Source organism: Leptidea sinapis, chromosome 19 (assembly GCF_905404315.1).
Source record: "Leptidea sinapis chromosome 19, ilLepSina1.1, whole genome shotgun sequence".
Taxonomy (NCBI): domain Eukaryota; kingdom Metazoa; phylum Arthropoda; class Insecta; order Lepidoptera; family Pieridae; genus Leptidea; species Leptidea sinapis.
The window spans coordinates 577,472-596,503 of record NC_066283.1 but is presented as its reverse complement, the minus strand read 5'-3'; the positions used below and the strand labels follow the sequence as shown (position 1 = coordinate 596,503).

The window sequence follows — 19,032 nt, the reverse complement described above, 5'->3', positions numbered from 1 at the left end:
TTTTTCAATAAGTAGTTCGTGGTCAACCACATCGAAGGCCTTAGATAAATCAGTTTAAATAGCATGTAATTCGTGGCTATCTGTTCAAGCTTGAGTACTGTCACTTACACAATCCACTAGATTCAATGTAGTTGATTGTTGAAAATTGAGATTGGCCGGTAGTTAGCAATATCTTCTTCTTCCCCGAGGGGAAGTTCCACATAGTAAAGACTTATTGAAAATCATTCGTGCCGACTCAGCCAATTTCGCGGCACAGGCCTTTAAGAAAGTAGGAGGTATGTAATCTGGACCAGGAATTTTATTTGCATCTAGAGTGATGAGCCCTGATGTAAAGAGACATAAATCAAGTGACGTGTGACATTTGATTATTTCATTGAGTTTTGTTGTTGGGTTTGGGTTATGCTGATATGTTGAGTGAAAGTATTCTGAAGGATGGAGAGTTTCCTCCTAGTTAATATTATCCAATTCGTTTCTAATGATGTCATATTTTACTTTTATATAAATAGGCCTGGGTGTTTTTTTAATTGTTGATGTTTCAACCACAATATTCACGGAAATACCTAGTACCGGGAGGTGCGTTTCCAAATCCACTAGTGGGACAGTGCCTTGTGTCACAGTGCAGTGCCACTGACAAGAAGTTCGGTGAGTTTGCAGTAACTAGATCTAAGAATCTGCCATTTAAGTTAGGTATTGCACATATTTTGTGGAAATTGTTGAAAGAAAGAGCATCTATAAGTAAGGCTTCTGTGATTTTGTAGGAGAGCTGGGGGTCAAAGAGTATATGTTTAAGTCTGTCCTGCAAGACCAGTGGAGGTACGGCCTTATAAAATCACCTACTAAGAGTATAGAGTCAGAAGTATAGATTTTGTGTCATTTTGTATTGCATAAAATTTGTTACATTATTCAGTAAATTTTCTAGAGAATTGTAATAATAGTAATTCTACTGTTGATTTTCCCTGATCAAACCTAATCGTTATCTATTGGTTCTCATAAGTGGTCTCCCACTTCAATATGCAAACAATTCTATATTTTTTGTGGTCTGCTATGAGGACCCCACCTTCATCTACTTTCTGCGAGATTGTCGAGTGTCGATCTCGCCTAAAAACCAATTCTCTGCTTCTTCTCTATCTGCTGTCAATAACTTTATCGTCATAAACGGACTTTTCTCTTATGGAAAAGGAGGACAAACGAGCGTAACCTGGTGTTAAGTGATCACCGCCACCCACATTCTCTTGCAACAACAGAGGAGTCACAGGTTTACGCGCTTTTTTTGAAGGTACCCATGTCGTATCGTCCGGAAAACAGAGTTAAAGTTTGTCTTAGGTAATAAAATAACGTCCAAGTCGTGTTTTAGTTCATTTCCTCGTATAATATGCGCTTTGGTTCTAAGATTGATTTTGATATACCAATGATTTTAAGATAGGTAACAAAGTTTACTTGTTAAGTTAAATCAGTTATAAAAATGTACATGTACATGCAGAAGGCTAATGTTCATAAAAGTAAAAAAAAAACAAAGGAACGTTGGAATTCGCAAAATAAACCATCTAGAATAAACTTCGCATCGAATAGTGGCAGTTTCATGTCGATACGATAAGTGGTTTAGGCGTGAAAGAGCCTCAAACAAAGACCATTTTCATTATAAACATATTAGATAGATAGAGATAGTGATGTACTGACGTTCGAGACAGCGGCGAGCGAGACGCGACGGCGGCGGCGGACACTCGCAGCGGCGCGCGGCCGTGCAGGCGGCGGGCGGCGGACACGGCGGCTCGCAGAGCGGCGCGGCGCAGTCGGGGCCCGCCCAGCCCGCGCCGCACTCGCACGCCCACCAGCCCGCGCCCGCCACGCAGCGGCCGCCGCCGCCGCACGGCTGCGACGCGCACGGGTCCTCCGCCAGCTCGCAGTGCGCCCCGCCCCAGCCCGCGCGGCACGCGCAGGCCCACGTGCCGCCCACCGCCACGCACGTGCCGCCGTGCAGGCAAGCGCAGATCGCCGGGGGGGACGAAGCCGAAGGAGGCAAAATCTAGAACGACCAGGTATCGTTTACCGAATGGTAATAGAAGTTATTAGTACGTAATACTTAAATCAAATCCTTACTTTTTCTGGACTTATGTAGGAACAATAAAGTCTAAAGGTCAGTTACCAGATACTATGCATTACAAGGGAGATACGGCGATGGATGGACTGCGTATTTGTGAACTATTTAGTGCGCATTTTCAGTCAGTTTTTGAACCTAGTAGCTTAGACCCTTTATTACTAGAAAACTTAGAAACTTGTAGATTCACCAATGTTGATATTAGTTGAATTGAGATCTCACAGCCTCTTGTTCAAAAATATTTTGAACGTGTTAATGTTAATAAGGGTGCAAGCCCAGATGGAGTTCCTTCCTTATTGATAACCAAATGTTCTCGCACTTTGGCTTTGCAATTACATTATTGTTTAAGAAGTCACTTAGTGAGGGCTATATTCCTAGTGTCTGGAAACAAGCCTGGATAACCCCAGTTCTTAAAGGTGATTCGAGTCCTAATATTGAAAAATATCGTGGTATCTCTAAGCTGTGTCAGTTTGCAAAGATTCTTGAGAAAATCGTAACTGACCAGATCTCTCAGGCTGTTAGAACTATTATTAATCCCGATCAGCATGGTTTCTTTCGTGGTCGTAGTGTCGACACTAACTCATTGACTTTCACAAACACAGTTTTAAATGCAATGAATGGTAATCATCAAGTTGACGTGGTATACACTGATTTTTCCAAGTGTTTTGACAAAATTTGTCATAACATCCTATTGCTTAAGCTTTGGCGACTTGGAATCATGGTGATCTCCTGCGTTGAATCAATTCTTATATAGAAAAAAGGACTCAAGCAGTTGTTGTAAACGGTTTCGCATCACAATATAAAGAAATAAGTTCAGGTGTTCCTCAGGGATCCCACCTTGGACCGTTGTTGTTTAAGGCGCGGACTGACTAGGATTGTAAACGCTACAACCAACGGTACAATAATTGTGTTAATCATGTGGCTATGCTGCAAATGAGCATTAATTTTACTCGTTTTTTTTTGTTTATTCAAAATTTACATATGAAATTGAATAGTTGTTCGGTTTAAGTTTTAGAGAAGTACTAATTCTATCATATTCTTTAAAAAAAGAATGTTGTTATCGCTGAAAATTCAGAGATTTTTGACTCCAAAGTTTATTTTTGGGAAGCAACTTCCAAATTTTTTATTGGTTATTTCAAATTATATATAAATATTCTATTCGGTTTAAATTTTTCTTAAAGTCCTTCTTTGTGCACTATATTTTTTGCGTTGGAATATTTTCATTGCGTTATGTTGTAATTGAATCTCTAAGAAACCAAGTTTTATGGATATTGAGGTATGACCGCGCCTTAATCTCTATATAAATGATTTATGTTCTATAGCCCATAACACAAATATATTACTTTAAGCGGATGATACAAAAAATCTTTAGAATAATTCAAAATCCTCAGGATTGTGAATGCCTAACTACAAAATGATCTAAAAGCAGTTGAAATGTATTGTACCAATAATAAAATATTTCTAAATCTGGATTAATGTCACGTAATTAGTTATAGCAGAAAACGCAACATAATTAACAACAGTTATACATTAGGCGGTAATGTTTTATCACGTGTAACACAGATTCGGGTGTCATTATGGACTCTCAATTGACATTTGTCCCACACATAGATCACATTTTAAAAAAAGCGTATAAACAACTGGGATTTGTATTGCGAGTGACTAAGCCTTTCAATTCGTCCCATGAATAGGCATAACTCGCAATTTTATGAACCTTTTGTTTGTTTATGTATGACTAAATTGTTCTGAAAATAAGCTAAAAAATATCCTAAGTACCGATAAACAGGGAAAGTTCACACAGTAGTGGATGTTTGTATGGGCATTAGGCCATACAAACATCCAGACCTACCGGCTGCGAGATGGGCACGTCACAGAAAGTCCCCGCCCAGCCGGGCGCGCAGGTGCAGTGCGGCGCAGGCAGCGGCACGGAGGGGGGTGCGCGGGGAGGTCGCACGCACGTGCCGCCGTTGTGGCAGAGCAGCTCGCACGGTGGCTCCAGCGGTGTGGCGCACGTCACACCTGATTGCAAATAAAAATGAATATTTATTTTTAGATAAGGAAAACAAACAGTATTACATTATATAAATAGATATATTTTAAATAGATTAAAAACATGATGATGTACATCTAATAACCACTTTTTTGCCATTGACTTATAGATTAGCTTTTCAATAAATGTTCTGTGGCCTATTAGTTAGTGTAATGGTATTATGGGCTAGTTCCTCGAAAAAAATTAATTTATTCGAAGACACGGTAGACTCTGTAATATAAATGATAAGAAATAGAAATTCAACATTGATTCATAATAAGATGAACTAAACTAAGCCTAAGCTGAGTTTGAATACTGACCAGTCCAGTCGGCGTCACAGACACATGTGAATCCTGTTGCTCCACTTAAACAGGTACTATTATTTTGGCAAGGATTCGGCACACATACATCGGATTCTGAAACGAATAAACAAACTCGAGTTAACTGATGGTGTTAACCGGTTGCCGTACAGATTAATTTATGGATTGTTCATAAATTAAACGGGACTAAAGATCAATTGGTTCGTTGAACTAAGTCTTAAATGTTTATCACTATAAGTATACACGCGAACCGACTGAAGCTCGAATGTGATCTGGAGGAAAATGTGTATATATATGTAACTATTATTAAAAATGTGTCTGAATATTTTGACTAACTGGTCAACACTATTTCACTTTTAGAAAGTTTCTTCGTCTGTGTTTTTCAATTCAAATTCCAACCTACCAAACGCAACGAAACTCTTTAAGAAAAAAGCGACTCACTCGATTGTATTAAACGTGCAGTCATTGATAGATTGACAGCAATGACGGCTTAATAATCTTGTAAAAATCGGAGATAGCTGAAATCCACTACGTTTTATGCCACTGTTCGCTTTCAAACTTAGCCGGATCATACTTCGTCAGCAATCGCCTTACTGTATTTACTACTATTCCAACTTATGTCAAATGACTCCAAGTTTTATTCTAAACTAAATTTCAATATTTACTTAGGCAGTCCCGCCTCTTATTACGAAGTATTTACATCCTCTTTGCTAGCCCGGCTGGACGGAAAATCAAAGAAAATTAAGGACTTAAATGAACATGTTGCCATAACGGTGACGGCAGATAATTTCTTAACGATGGGTGTGTGTAGGCGCTCGTTATGTGTGTGTGTACGTACGGTCGCGGGCGGCTCGCTGCGTGCAGTTCTTGCCGGCCCAGCCCGGCGCGCAGTGGCAGTAGTAATCGCTCTGGGCGGTGTAGCACGGCGCCCCGTTGGCGCAAGGCGAGTCGGCGCAGTGGTCGCGATCGTCCTGCATACACACACATATCCATTAAATTGTTACTATAAAATCAATGCAGACAGCATTGGTTCTTTATGCAACACTGATTATGAGAGAAGTCATTCGTGCCAGTAAAATATTTAGTTCCATGTTGATAGTAATTTTGTTTATTTTTAATCGATTCGAAGATTTTTTTTCACTTTGTGTCACAATATGTGTCTGGTGTTGTTATAAACGTAAAAAAAATTATCAAGGAAATAAAAGGAACTCTGTCATAAAACTTTGCTAGATGTTTTTTAATTTATTCATAATCAACAGCGTACAAAATTATTTTTACAATGTAAATCAAGGTTTTACATAAAGCCACATAAGATTACTTACATGAATTTTAAATTATAAAAAGAAATAATATATTAACATAATAGAATTAAAAATAATATAATGTATAATAAATACTCTACATTAAAATGTATTACTAAAAGTTTACAACAGCGTGTGAGTGTCTGTGTGAGAATGGGAGTGTGTGAGTTCTGCGTTTTTCGACGATAGCTAAATTTGTAACGGTAGAAAGGTTCTTCATAAAACCGCGCTACTCATAGGGAATAGATCTAGTTCTAATGGGGTATATATATGTATCTATTGACAACTGTTTCGAATAGTTTACTAATAGGTATATGGTATATATATGGCGATATGGTACAATAATTCCCGATTAGGATTCTCGATCCGCTTTTATGTATAGGTGCTATGAGTGCTTCTTTTCACATATCAGGGAAACTACTGAAGACTTAATGGAGAGATTCAAATATATTATGGAAACTGCGGCATATCTTTACCACACTTTACAAAAATCAATGGAATGCCATCACTGCCTGCTCCCTTATAAGTTTTTAAAGATTTCAGCAATTTATGAACCTCATCTTCACTTTTAATAATTTTACACTTGTTTCAATAACATAGAACTTGATTCATTGTACGAGTTTGCTGGTTTATCAAAGACACTCTCGAAGTATTGACTGAATCGATTACAAGCTTAGCAAGTTTCATCTGTGTAAGTAGCATTACCAAGTGTGAGCTTTGTGGGGTATCCTTGTACGCTGTTTCTAAGGGATTTTGTATAAGCGAAGAGAAGTTTAGGATTTACGGAGCTAACATTGCAAACGCTGAGTGTTAGATCTGTAACACCGGCTCTCTACGAGTTTTTGGCGTGAGCCCTGAGCATAACAAATTCGTCGTAATCACGAGGATGTCTACCATTGTCTGTGTGATGTGTTTGATGCTTCTCTTTCACTATGTGAATTAGAGACTTAGAATACCAAACAGCGAAATTAGTTTTATGTTTAACTTTAACGGGTATAAATTTAATTACGGTTTCGTTTATAATAGAATAAATATGTTTAATTGTTTCATTGATTGAACCAGCTACAAGTAATTGGTGCCAATTGATTTTTGATAAATATTCATTAATTTTGACATATTACGCATTATAGAAATTGGGCCTATTGACGGGCTTCCCGCGAGTATTATAAATTCTAGAATATTAAATTCTAGACATGGATGATTTACATCTTCTGTAACAAGGGGATTAGGGCAGTGGTGAACTTCAAAGTCAATGTTGCTAAATAGTAGATCTAAGGTGTTACGCTTACTGTTCAAGATAGTATTACGTTGTTTCAAACCAGAGAGTTGTTACCGCAATGATCTCAAGATAACGTTGACAGAAAAAACAAGTTCTTCCGGCTCTCATCGAATCCTTTCTTTTTAAACATAAGTTAATATGGTAGGCTTCACGGCAATTATAATATAGAAAGGTGTGTGACACTTATATTGTTGTAGAAACAAACACACCTAATTTATTTATTTATTATTGTTTTACCCAAATAATATAATATCTACTATTGATAATAATATATTATTACTTCGTATTGTAGTATAAGAGACAGCAGCTGACGTTACTCACTCACCGAACAGTATCTTCCCAAGCAGGATGCTCGCTAAAAGCAGACATTAATGTTAAGGTTAGTAATGCAAGCGAAGTTACGTTAACAGAGACAGATTGAAACAATAATTATTATAGGTATCGTATCAAAAGAGAAATGTTAGCGAGTTAGTGGTTCATCGATAGTAATATTCAGCTAAGTTAGGTATGTGAACATGGTTCGGAAGGCACCTCGCAGTCGAGGCCGGAGAAGCCGACGGGGCAGATACAGCGGTAGGCGTCGAGCAGGTCGACGCACTCGCCGCCGTTGCGGCACGGGCGGGAGGCGCAGTCGTCGACGTCGCGCGCGCACGTGCGGCCCGCGTAGCCGGCGGCGCACGCGCAGTGGAAGTCGTCCACGAGGTCGATGCACGTGGCGCCGTGCAGGCACTGGCCCGTGCAGTCGTCCACGTTCAACTCGCAGTCGCGCCCCGTCCAGCCCGGCAGGCAGGCGCACGAGTAGCCGCCCGCCGAGTTGTTGCACGCGGCCGCGTTCACACACGGCCCCAGACCGCCCTCCGCCCCCACCGCCGCCTCCGCCGGCCCCGCGCCGCCCCCGCTGCACTCGTCCACGTCTACCGGAACGAACACTCGTGTCTTAAACTAAGCTTCTACAGACACACAAGAGAATTATTAAAGTATTGTAGTTCTCAGTTCAAACCATTTGAATGTACGACGTTGTGGCGTGATCACCTCGCTGCATCTAAGTGATCGCTCAACTGATGATATCAAAAAGCGACGAACATTGAAATATTAACCAGAGGGTGGCTCTTTTGCACAGGATGCCGGCTAGATTATGGGGTTGGCGTTGGGGTACAACGACGCCTACTTCAGCCGTGAAGCAGTAATGTGAAAACATTACAACTGTGTTTCGATCTGAAGGGCGCCGCACCTAGTGCAATAACTGGGCAAATGAAACTTAACATCTTATGTCTCAAGGAGACGACTGCAATTGTAGTGCCGCTCAGAATTTTTGAGTTTATCATAAATCCTGCGCGGCTGCGGTATTGTTATGGGCAAAGCGTATCAATTACCATCAGCGAAATGTCCTGCTCGTGTCCCTTATTTTCATAAAATAATATGAAGCCCACAATTTAGTGGATCATTCGTCCACCGTGTGGCTTAAGAGAAACTGTCTAGTACGCGCAACCAAACTGTCAATATCCAAGTTTCCAGGATGATATGACCTAACTTGCTAAAGGGCTGTTATTCCTCTGATGTTGAAAAAGAATATGGGCGGCGGAGATCACTTACTAACAGAAGACTCGATTATTTTCTTGATGTCATACAAAATCTACTGAAAGCAATATTATACTACTTTAAAAGAAATACAGATTGTTGTTTGTAGGCGGGTGTGCGAGGCTTGCTCCCGGCGATTCAAACGGGAGGTCCTCACCGTCGGCACACGTGGCTCCAGCCCAGCCCGGGGGACAGTCGCACACGAAGGCGTCCAGCCGGTCGCGACACGTGCCGCCGTGCCGGCACGGAGCCCCCGCGCAGTCGTCGATGTCCTGGTCGCAGCGCGCGCCCCCCCAGCCCCGCTCGCACGTGCACACGAAGCCGGGCGAGGGGGCGGCCGCGGGCGCCGGGGACCCCGCGGGGGCGGCGGGGGGCGGCGCCGCCAGCGCGCACGTGCCGTGGTCGCAGGGCTGCGGGGCGCACGGGTTGTCCACGCGCTCGCAGTCCACTCCAGAGAAGCCCTCGGCACACTTGCACAAGTACTGGTCTGGCGCGGTATTCTCGCAGGTGCCGCCGTGCTGGCACGGCTCGTGGGTTCCGCAGAAGTTTAGATCTAAAACAAGTTTTGTTTCTAACTCATTTAGGCCGGCCGGAATTGTCTTCTGGGCGTAGCGAGGCCAACTCACCTTGGTCACAGAGTATGCCGCCCCAGTTGGTGTCACACGTGCAGTCCCAGGAGGAGCCGTTGCAGTAGCCGTGCTTGCATCCGGGGTAGGGCTGGCACTGCGCGCACAACTCGCCGCGCCAGCCCGGCCGACACCTGTCGCCACACCAATGTCAATATTATATCAGACAACATATGACCAGGAAGATCACATTAGAACGGTCACATTATCACTGTGAACACACCCTTAGGCGCGTTGAACACTTCATAACGCGGGGATATTATGAGGCTAAGCCGTTACGATCAGCTATTTAACGCTCGATCAGGAAAAGTAGGGTCGAGTCGACTGGAAGAAAAATTAAATATATCGTTGTCTTGTACTTATAGTGTACTATGGGCATACTAGGCATAGCGTGTACGCTATGCCTAGTATGGGGCAAGATAATGTGTGTAAAAGTGTGTCAATATATATAATAATACAGTTCCATTTATTGTAGTTTCCTAAACAAATACGTATAAATTAATATAGTTTATCATAATATTAGTAAGTGCTCGTCGCCATATCGTGACGGATGTACAGGATGTAAACTCGCCCTATATTCTCAATGTATTTATGTTGAATTCTATCCGTACACGAAATAGTTCGTCTGCTCTATTGTATTTAGCGATTCACGTACTATTCAGTACCTACTGGAGAATGAACAATATTTTTAATCACTGACTCTGCATGACCGACAGTGTTCCACTGAGAGGAATTGTAATAGTCTGCAGATAGTCTTTTTTTATGAAAATAAGGCACCAGACGAACAGGACGTTCAATTGATGGTAATTGACTGCCCATTACAATGCAATGCCGCTCAGGATTCTTGAAAACCCCAAAAATTCTGAGCGGCACTACTATTGCGCTCGTCACCTTGAGACATATAATATTAAGTCTCATTTGCCCAGTAATTTCACTAGCTACGGCGCCCTTCAGACTGAAACACAATAATGTAAACACATAACTGCTGCACGGCAGAAATAAATGCCGTTGTGGTACCCATAATCTAGCCGGCATCCTGTGCAAAGGAGCCTCCCACTGAGTAGAGTTAGATGCGCTCCTTAATGTTATATTATACGTAATGGTTCGGGTAGTTAACGCCCGAGGCACCTAGGGCCCGGCAGCAGCGGTAGTCAGCGCTTCATCACACACATAACTACGTCACGAACACTTACAGACACTCGCCGGGGCTGTCGCAGCGGCCGTGCGTCGGATGGCACCCTTCCTTACAGACAGCTGTAACAAACATAAGATATCGAATTACTTCTTCTAACAAACCTGATAATGTGATAATATAATAGTTATCTATATAACTGTTGTATATTGAAACACGAATGTGGGTTTATCACTCAAGGCGAAGATGAAACATGAGTGTTTTAATACCTAATTATCAACAGTTGCATTAAAGACTTTATCTAGACCCATAATATGAATCCTCTATAAAAGATTCCGAAACAGTTAGCTTACTGCTAACATTAAAAAAGCCAGTCCTAGTAACCATAATATCATCCAATGGAGTGTTATTATGAAAACGGATGATATAATGTTGTACTGAATTTCATTACAACACTCGTTTGGATGATGTAATGGTTATTAGGACCATTCGGTGTTTTAATGTTGGCAATAAGCCAAATGTTTTAGAATCTTTAACAGAGGATTTAAAGCATGGGCATGATTAAATAAGTTTTCAAGCTACTTTAAATATAAGCTTCATCATCAGCTCAGTTCAATGGTAGTATTTTTTATTAGAATCCTCTAAATTTGGATTCAAAATTCTAAATGGATATTGCTATGATTTTTTTTGTAAAAGCGGATACACTCGCCGAACACTAAAGAAAACACAACTCCACAAAATTTGTAATAGTTGTTTTTGACGCAATAATTTTTTTTATTTACGTCACTATTTTGATGAAGTTGTTGATGTTTATATGAACTTGATTTTAGGTACGTTAAATAAACTTGATTTTACGTTAATGATTTACCATATCCTATTCAAAATAAACATGATATTATACAGTTTGCTGACGATACATCTTTGTTAAACAATAATACAACGATCACGAGTGACGAGGTAGTAAATGAAGAACATAACAACTATACGGTGCTCCCCACCAAACTCACGCAGTGCTGATGAAAATTGGAGCAACGAACTGATATGGCGATGAGGCCTTCTGTGCTTGCGTAGGCATCGGGACACGTTTATTATTAGTTATTAGTAATTTGGTTCTGTATTAGGATCATCAATGTAGATAGTAAGCCGTATGGCTTACCGATTTTAGGGAGTCAGCATTAATGAAGTCATTCGCAGGGCATTTGCCGCTCTTAATATACCAGCTGTTTTAGAGCCAAATGGTATTACCCGCCGCGATAGCAAGCGTACTGATGGAATTACGCTGGTGGCTTGGGCACGAGGAAAGGCGCTGGTGTGGGACGCGGCCTGCGTCGACATTCTGGCTCCTTCTCATGTCCAAGTTACGTCAGTTGGTGCTGGGTCTGTTGCTTCGACTGTCGAACGCAGCAAACGTCACAAATATGTTGGTCTCAGTGAGTCATACAATTTTGTGCCGTTTGGTGTCGAGTAACTTGGCCCGTGGGTCCCAGAGGCGCGGAAAATGAACAAAGTACTATCTTCGCGCCTCAATAATGCTACTGGAAACCCAAGCGCTGGCAGCTATTTCGGTCGACGGATCAGTCTAGCTATCCAACGCGGAAATTCTGCCAGTATTCTTGGTACGCTTCCACGTAATGATAGTTTTAATTGAGAGGAGCTGAGCGGAGCTCCCACCGGGGGACTCCAGAATTGATTTCTGTGTGAAATGGTTTCACGGCCATTTTTGAACCGATTTTAAAAATTTTTGAACTCAGTGAAAGCTTTCAAAATTTTCTAGGTTATTGTCGAGACAGAATTTTGAATTTCGACTTGATTCAATTATTATAATTAAAAACAAACATGATTTACAAACTATTCTAAATTAGCACGCTCTATTTATATTTATTTAAAAATTGAGCCGATTGATCAAATCTTGTTTGATTAATTTTGTTTTGTTTTTGTACTCAGTCTTAGTTTACTTCGCTTCGCTCAAATATACGCCACAGCGAAGCGGTACGACGAGCGACTGCGCCATCCTAGTTTTATGTAGTCAATATATGATATAATAAGATTTGTACAATAGGTGTAGTAAATGTATAAGATACTCACGGATCTCGCAGTTGTCGCCCTGCCAGCCCCGCAGACAGTGCTTGTCGCCGGCGGCGGAGCAGGCGTAGTGGCCGAACTGGTCGTCACGCGCCCGGCAGAAGGACGTGCACGTGCTGTTGTAGTAGTTGGGCTGGCACGTGACACGCACGCGGTAGGCCAGCGCGGCCGCGGCGCCCGCGTGACGCAGAGCGTGCCAGGCCGCGCCCGGCTCCACGATGCCAGACCACCACGCCTCCTCGATCAGACCGCTCTCCTTGTCTAAACAATTCGTCAAATTGTCAAATCTCATTAATGTCTTTGCGTTTAGGAACAACAAGGAAGGAATACCAGCAGCCGAATATTGCATCAAAATTTCTTACGATAAACACAGGGCTTTGTCGAATCAATGACCGGCTACAGTTTTACCGAACTGATGGGACGTAGGGATCTTGAAGAATAGAGCATCCTGCCACCTTAAGGGCCGGCAACGTAGCTAAGAACCTCCGTTAGGGATGCCTCACCATTTTCCGTCACGTGAGACTCTTATATATGACCCGGAAACTGGTTTCTTCTTTTTTAAGAAATTTGGAGAACAATCAAGCGTATGGGTCTCCTGATGGTAGGTAGTTCGTTTCACAGTAGAACAAAGTTTCTAGAGAACACTGCAGGGGTATTATTATAATTATTACAGAAGTTGTGGATGGTATTTAACATTGTATATTTTTGCTTCAGTAATGGCAACCCTGCTACTATTGATACAGTGCTCCTAGATTTTTATCTTGTTATATAAAATTACTGCTAGTTTCATGTGGAAAGTGTAACAGGCGGAAAGCAACATCTACGAAGAAGCTGCTTAGGCGTTATCTCAGATAAGTTCCAATTATTTGCAATAGAAATCAAGTAAAATAAGTTTGATTTATGTACCCTCAAAACGGACTTCTTTTGTGGCTGTCAATATTTTTCTGCGATCACCCTCAACCGGCGAGTAAATATACTGTCAAATTCAATTGACAATTCAACTTTCACTTTGACAATTTGTCAAATTCATCTGACATTCTGTTTTCGGTTCTGACAAGCGTAAAATATTGCTAGCGTAGAAATTTTCTCCTACTGCACGGGGTAATATTAAAATGGGTCTCTGCATTATGTGCAACAAGCAAATTAAGCCGGCTGATATCAAACTGTGTAGCAAGTGCAGCAACGCCTACCATTACCAGTGCCTTGGAGTGCCTTCGGAAACATTTAGAAAGGAGTCCAAGACATACAAAGCGTCGTGGAAGTGCCCCGACTGCAAAACAAATAAACGAGGCGACAATTCAACTACTACACCTTGTCAGGCCGTAGCCTTCAGCCCTAGAGACGACTCCCCACCACTGAATAGTAACGAGGAGCTCAAGCGATATCTAGACAGAAAGCTTGAAGATACGTTATCCCATCTTCTTAGAGAGATAAGACGCGACATCAGGAACTGACTGATAGTGTTAAATTTATGTCAGACAAATTGGACAAGCTTCAAAGTGATCTAGCCATTACAACTGAGGTTATTAAAAAGCACGAGACAGAGATATCTGCTCTACGCAGCGAAGTAACTGAGCTTAAGTCAAGACTAAACCAATTTGAACAGCACTCCCGCGACTGTAATTTAGAGGTACAGTGTGTCCCTGAGCATAGGACTGAGAACCTGAAAGCCGTAGTTCAGCAACTCTTAAATACTGTCGGCTGTGACCTGTCATCCCACGACCTTGTGAACTTCCATCGTGTTGCAAAGAGAAACCAGGAGTCCAACCGACCTCGTTCCATTATCGTGAAGTTGGCGAGTCCCCTTGTACGTGACTCAGTATTAGCTGCAGTGAAAACTTTCAACAAGACTCACAAGAAAGATAAACTTAATACAAATCACCTGGGACTTGTTGGAAGCAAAAAACCAGTGTACGTGTGCGAGTATCTTTCTCCAGACAACAAAATTCTTCACGCGGCTGCCCGTAGAATTGCATAAGCACTACAAGTTTGTGTGGGTTCGAGGTGGAAAGATTTTTATCAGAAAGGACGTTAATTCCAAAAGTTTCGTAGTTAGAGACTCGGAAATCTTAAACTCCCTCTAAATTTGTGTCTATGCTTTCATTAAGTAAACCTATTTGTAATCTTAAAATCGTATATCAAAATGTAAATGGTCTTAGAACCAAAGCGCATATTTTACGAGAAAATGTACTAAAACAAGACTTGGACGTTATTCTATTAACTGAGACAAACTTAAACGAGTCTGTTTATGACCATGAACTTATAGACAGCAGATACTTGGTTTTTAGGCGAGACCGACACTCGACAGTCTCGCAGAAAGTGGAGGGAGGTGGGGTCCTCATAGCAGTCCACAAAAAACATTCCTCCCTTAGGAAATTGAAGTGGGAGTCCACTAATGAGAACCTATGGATTACGATTAAGTTTGGCCAGGGTAACTCAAAAGTGGAATTATGTATTTGTACTTTATACCTTCCTCCCCCGTTAAGTATGATTCTTTAGAAAATTTAATGAATAATGTAACAAATGTTATACAACACAAAATGTCAAAAGAATCTATACTTCTTTTAGTAGGTGATATTAATAGGCCCTACCTCCACTGGTCTCACTGTACAGACCGAAACTTATGCTCTCTGATCCCTAGCTCTCCTACAGATAACACAGACGCCTTGCTTATCGATTCTCTTTCTTTCAACGATCTCCACCAAATGTGTGCAATACCAAACTTAAACGGCAGATTATTAGATCTAGTTATTTCAAACTCACCGAAACTAGTATCAGTGACCCAGGGTGTCCCACTAGTGGATTTGGAGACATATCACCCAGTACTAGGTATTTCCGTTAATATTGTGGCCCCCAAAAATTAAAAAAACACCCAGGCCTAATTTTTGCAAAGCTAAATATGACATCATTAGAAACGAGTTAGATAACATTAACTGGGAGGAAACTCTCGATCCTAGTTTAACAGTCGATGAGACAGTAGATGTTTTCTATGATATACTTACATCCATCATTAATAAAAATGTTCCAATGAGTACGAAAGGTCGAAGTAATTTCCCATTTTGGTTCAGTCGATCGTTGATCCAGAGTTTGAAGGAAAAGGCAAAGTACCATCGTAGATTTAAAATGTATGGCAATCCAATGGATCAGTTTACATATAGGTTACTCCGCGAGAGATGTAACAAAATCCTAACGACTGATATAAATAGGTTAAAATCAGAAGCCAAAAATTTAATCAAGAAGGATCCTAAATACTTTTGGTCTTTCATAAAATCTCTACGATCAAATAGCAGCGACATACCGGATGAAATGACTTACATAGATCAAAGTGTTCAAGGTGGCCAGCAGATTGCCAATTTTTTTTCAGAATACTTTCACTCAACCTATCAGCATGACCCGAACCAAAGAACTAAACACAATGAAATCGTCGAATGCCACATGTCACTTAGTTTATGTCGTTTCACAGACTCAGATGTCATATCAGCGCTCAAAAGCCTAGAAGCAAATAAAGGTCCTGGTCCAGATTCTATACCTCCTAGTTTCTTAAAGGCCTGTGGCACAAAATTGGCTGAGCCGCTACGAATCATTTTCAATAAGTCTTTACTATGTGGAACTTTTCCCTCGAGATGGAAGGTTCCGCACATCAGTCCAATTCACAAGAAGGGAGATCCTGGAGATATTACTAACTACCGGCCCATCTCAATTTTGTCTGCTATCGGTAAGCTGTTTGAATTACTCGTTCAGAAAAATATTTTTTTCCACCTTAAACCCTTGCTCATACCCCAACAGCATGGATTTCTACCTGGTAGATCAACTACATCGAATTTTGTGGATTTTGTTAGTGACATTACTCAAGCTTTCACAGATGGTCACGAATTGCATGCTATTTACACTGATTTATCAAAAGCCTTCGATATGGTTGACCACGTACTGCTCATAGAAAAACTTGGTCACGCAGGAATATGTGGCTCTCTATTATCTCGGATTATTGGCTTGGGGACTGTGGGGTTGAATTGTGTTCATCTAGCTTAAGTTAATATTTTTAGTTTTATATAAAATCTAGAACACATTTAAAAGCATGCTGTGTTCACTTCCAGAAGGAGGCACTCGCCCCAACATGTTAACATATTTTTCTGTTTTATACAACATTAAGAGTGTATCCCGTATAGTGACCCTAATAAAAAAAAAAAAATGTGGTGGTCTTGGATTTCGGCAACAGGCATCGCTTCAATCAGCTTTATGGAACATACCCCGAGCTGTTAAACAACTACAGCCCCGGCAGCGAGCAACTAAACTTAATTTTTCACGTGACGAGTTGGTAAAACACTTTATAAATGAAATTATTTTGTCTCATGTTCAGCACTTGCTAATTAACGTACATAACATATTTAATAATAACAAGGGACGAGACGAACAGGGCGTTCAGCTGATGGTAATTGATACGCCCTACCCATTACAATGCAGTGCCATTCAGGATTCTTGAAATACCCAAAAATTCTGAGCGGCACTACAATTGCGCTCGTCACCTTGAGACATAACATGTTAAGTCTCATTTGCCCAGTAATTTCACTAGCTACGGCGCCGTTCAGACCGAAACACAGTAATGTCAACACATTGCTGCTTCACGGCAGAAATAGGCGCCGTTGTGGTTCCCATAATCAAGCCGGCTTCCTGTGCAAAGGAGCTTCCCACTCCATATTAGGAGTAATTTTTTTTAAATGTCAGAAGGTTCAAGTTCCGTGACCTTTACTTTCCTGAAGTATTGCCCAAAAATATTACTACTTAAATGTTTTTCTATACTCTAATTACCAACACGAAACCGTTTTATATGTTCAGGATGCAGTATATAGGTGTACACATACCTGGATCTGTGTAGTTGTAGTCGTCATAGGCCTGCAGTATCAAGGTAAACGATCGCTGCAAACAAAACAACAACACATATAAGTGTACCGTGAACAGAATAAATTATGCTCAAAAGCGCATAGCAACCAGCATGATCCGTGGTTAATATTGGATGAGACCAGTGGTTACAGAGGTATCTGGTCAAACCTAAACTCACGAAAAATGGATATTGAATTTGAAGAGTTTGGTGAAGCTGAAAACTGGTTGACATTTAGGTAAGGTACAAAAGTACAGCCAATAAGAATAATTAGAGAATGTGCGGAAAATATTGCATTCGACGAACGAATTTTCTAAACAGTAATTTAATGTCATATGAATATTATTAGTAGAGGATGGCACGTGAAATATAAACAGAATATGGAAGTTAATGAAGGAATGAAGTAAATACTGTTGCCTTACGCCTATCGAAGGAGGTACCAAAAGAAGCTAAAAGACTTTAAAAAAAATACATTGAGAGAAATAGAAGGACCATCGAGCGTACGTGTCAACGGGAGTTAAGTGATCACATTCTCTTGCAAAACGAGAGGAATCACAGGAGTGTTGCCGGCCTTTACGGGAGGTGTACGCGCTTTTTTTTTGAAGGTACCCATGTCGTATCGTCCCGGAAAAACCGCACCAAGAAGCTCATTCCACAGCTTTGTAGTACATGAAGGAGCTCTTTCAAAACCGCACTGTGGAGGACCGCCACACATCCAGATGGTGGGGATGATATCCTAACTTGTGGCGTAGCAGGCATTAGGTTAAACAGCCCTTCGGAACACTCCCCGTGATTAAATACGTCAGAAGACACACTAGAACGGTGGTCTCGACTTACCGTCCAACGGAAGGAGAAGGGCAGTGCCAGAGTGTAGAGGGGGTCGGCGAGTGTGAAGGAGTCAGTGCCGAGAACGGGCGACGCCGCGCGGCCGAACGAGCACGCGCCCGGCGCCGCCGCCGACTGGTACTCCTTGAGGCAGAGCGAGAACCGCGTGCGGCACGGGCGGCCGCACGGCGCCCCCCCCGCGCCGACCTCACCGCCGGCGTCGCCCCCGCCGCAGCACCGACCCGACATCAGCCGCAAGCGGTAGTTCGAGAACTCCAGGATCTGCAGCTCGAACACGCCTGCTCCCGCCGCGCACTGCGCACATACAAATTACATACATATTTATTTATTCAGAAACAGACAGTCTTACAAACTAGAATGCCGCAGTCGCTCTTCGTACAGCTTCGCTGCGGCGTATATTTGAGTGAGGCTAAGTAAACTGAGTCTGTTCCGGCACAGGTTCAGTGTCAAAATCTCAGCATTCAGCATAAACAGGGCATGTGGCCTGAAAGGCTGCACAAAGCATGATGGCAGAGAAGTTGCGAAGCAAAGTTGATGTACTCAAATTGAGAATTTCTATTTCTCTATACTACTGACACAATAGTGTAGTTATGCAAAAGTATCATACTTACACGCGGCCGCGCACTAAATCTGCACGATACAACGCTAGTAGTGAAGATGTTCTACTTACTCGCAGTCGCGCGCTAAGCCTGAACGATACAATGCGAGTAGGGAAGATGTTCTAGTTACTCGAAGTCGCGCGCTAAGCTTGCTTATTACAACGCTAGTAGAGAAGATGGTCACTTGATAGCGGCACTATGTGCTTCCTGCTACGTACGTGTTACGAATTTTAAATTCTATTGTGTAATGAGATAGGTAATTGTTCATT

General features: G+C 41.8%; 1 protein-coding gene across 1 annotated transcript in view; it reads right to left on the bottom strand.

Annotated features, from left to right (window-relative positions):
- Positions 1-3,009: 3,009 nt before the first annotated feature.
- Positions 3,010-19,032, bottom strand: part of LOC126969680 (protein serrate-like) — a 37,836-nt gene continuing 21,813 nt past the window's right edge. Inside the window, exons 2-8 of the mRNA XM_050815227.1 lie at positions 18,156-18,458; positions 17,302-17,356; positions 12,446-12,703; positions 10,422-10,482; positions 9,229-9,362; positions 8,747-9,155; positions 3,010-3,022 (exon numbers count right to left, since the gene is read on the bottom strand). Of these exons, the coding sequence (XP_050671184.1) occupies positions 3,010-3,022; positions 8,747-9,155; positions 9,229-9,362; positions 10,422-10,482; positions 12,446-12,703; positions 17,302-17,356; positions 18,156-18,458 (1,233 nt within the window). The remainder of the gene's footprint in view (positions 3,023-8,746; positions 9,156-9,228; positions 9,363-10,421; positions 10,483-12,445; positions 12,704-17,301; positions 17,357-18,155; positions 18,459-19,032) is intronic.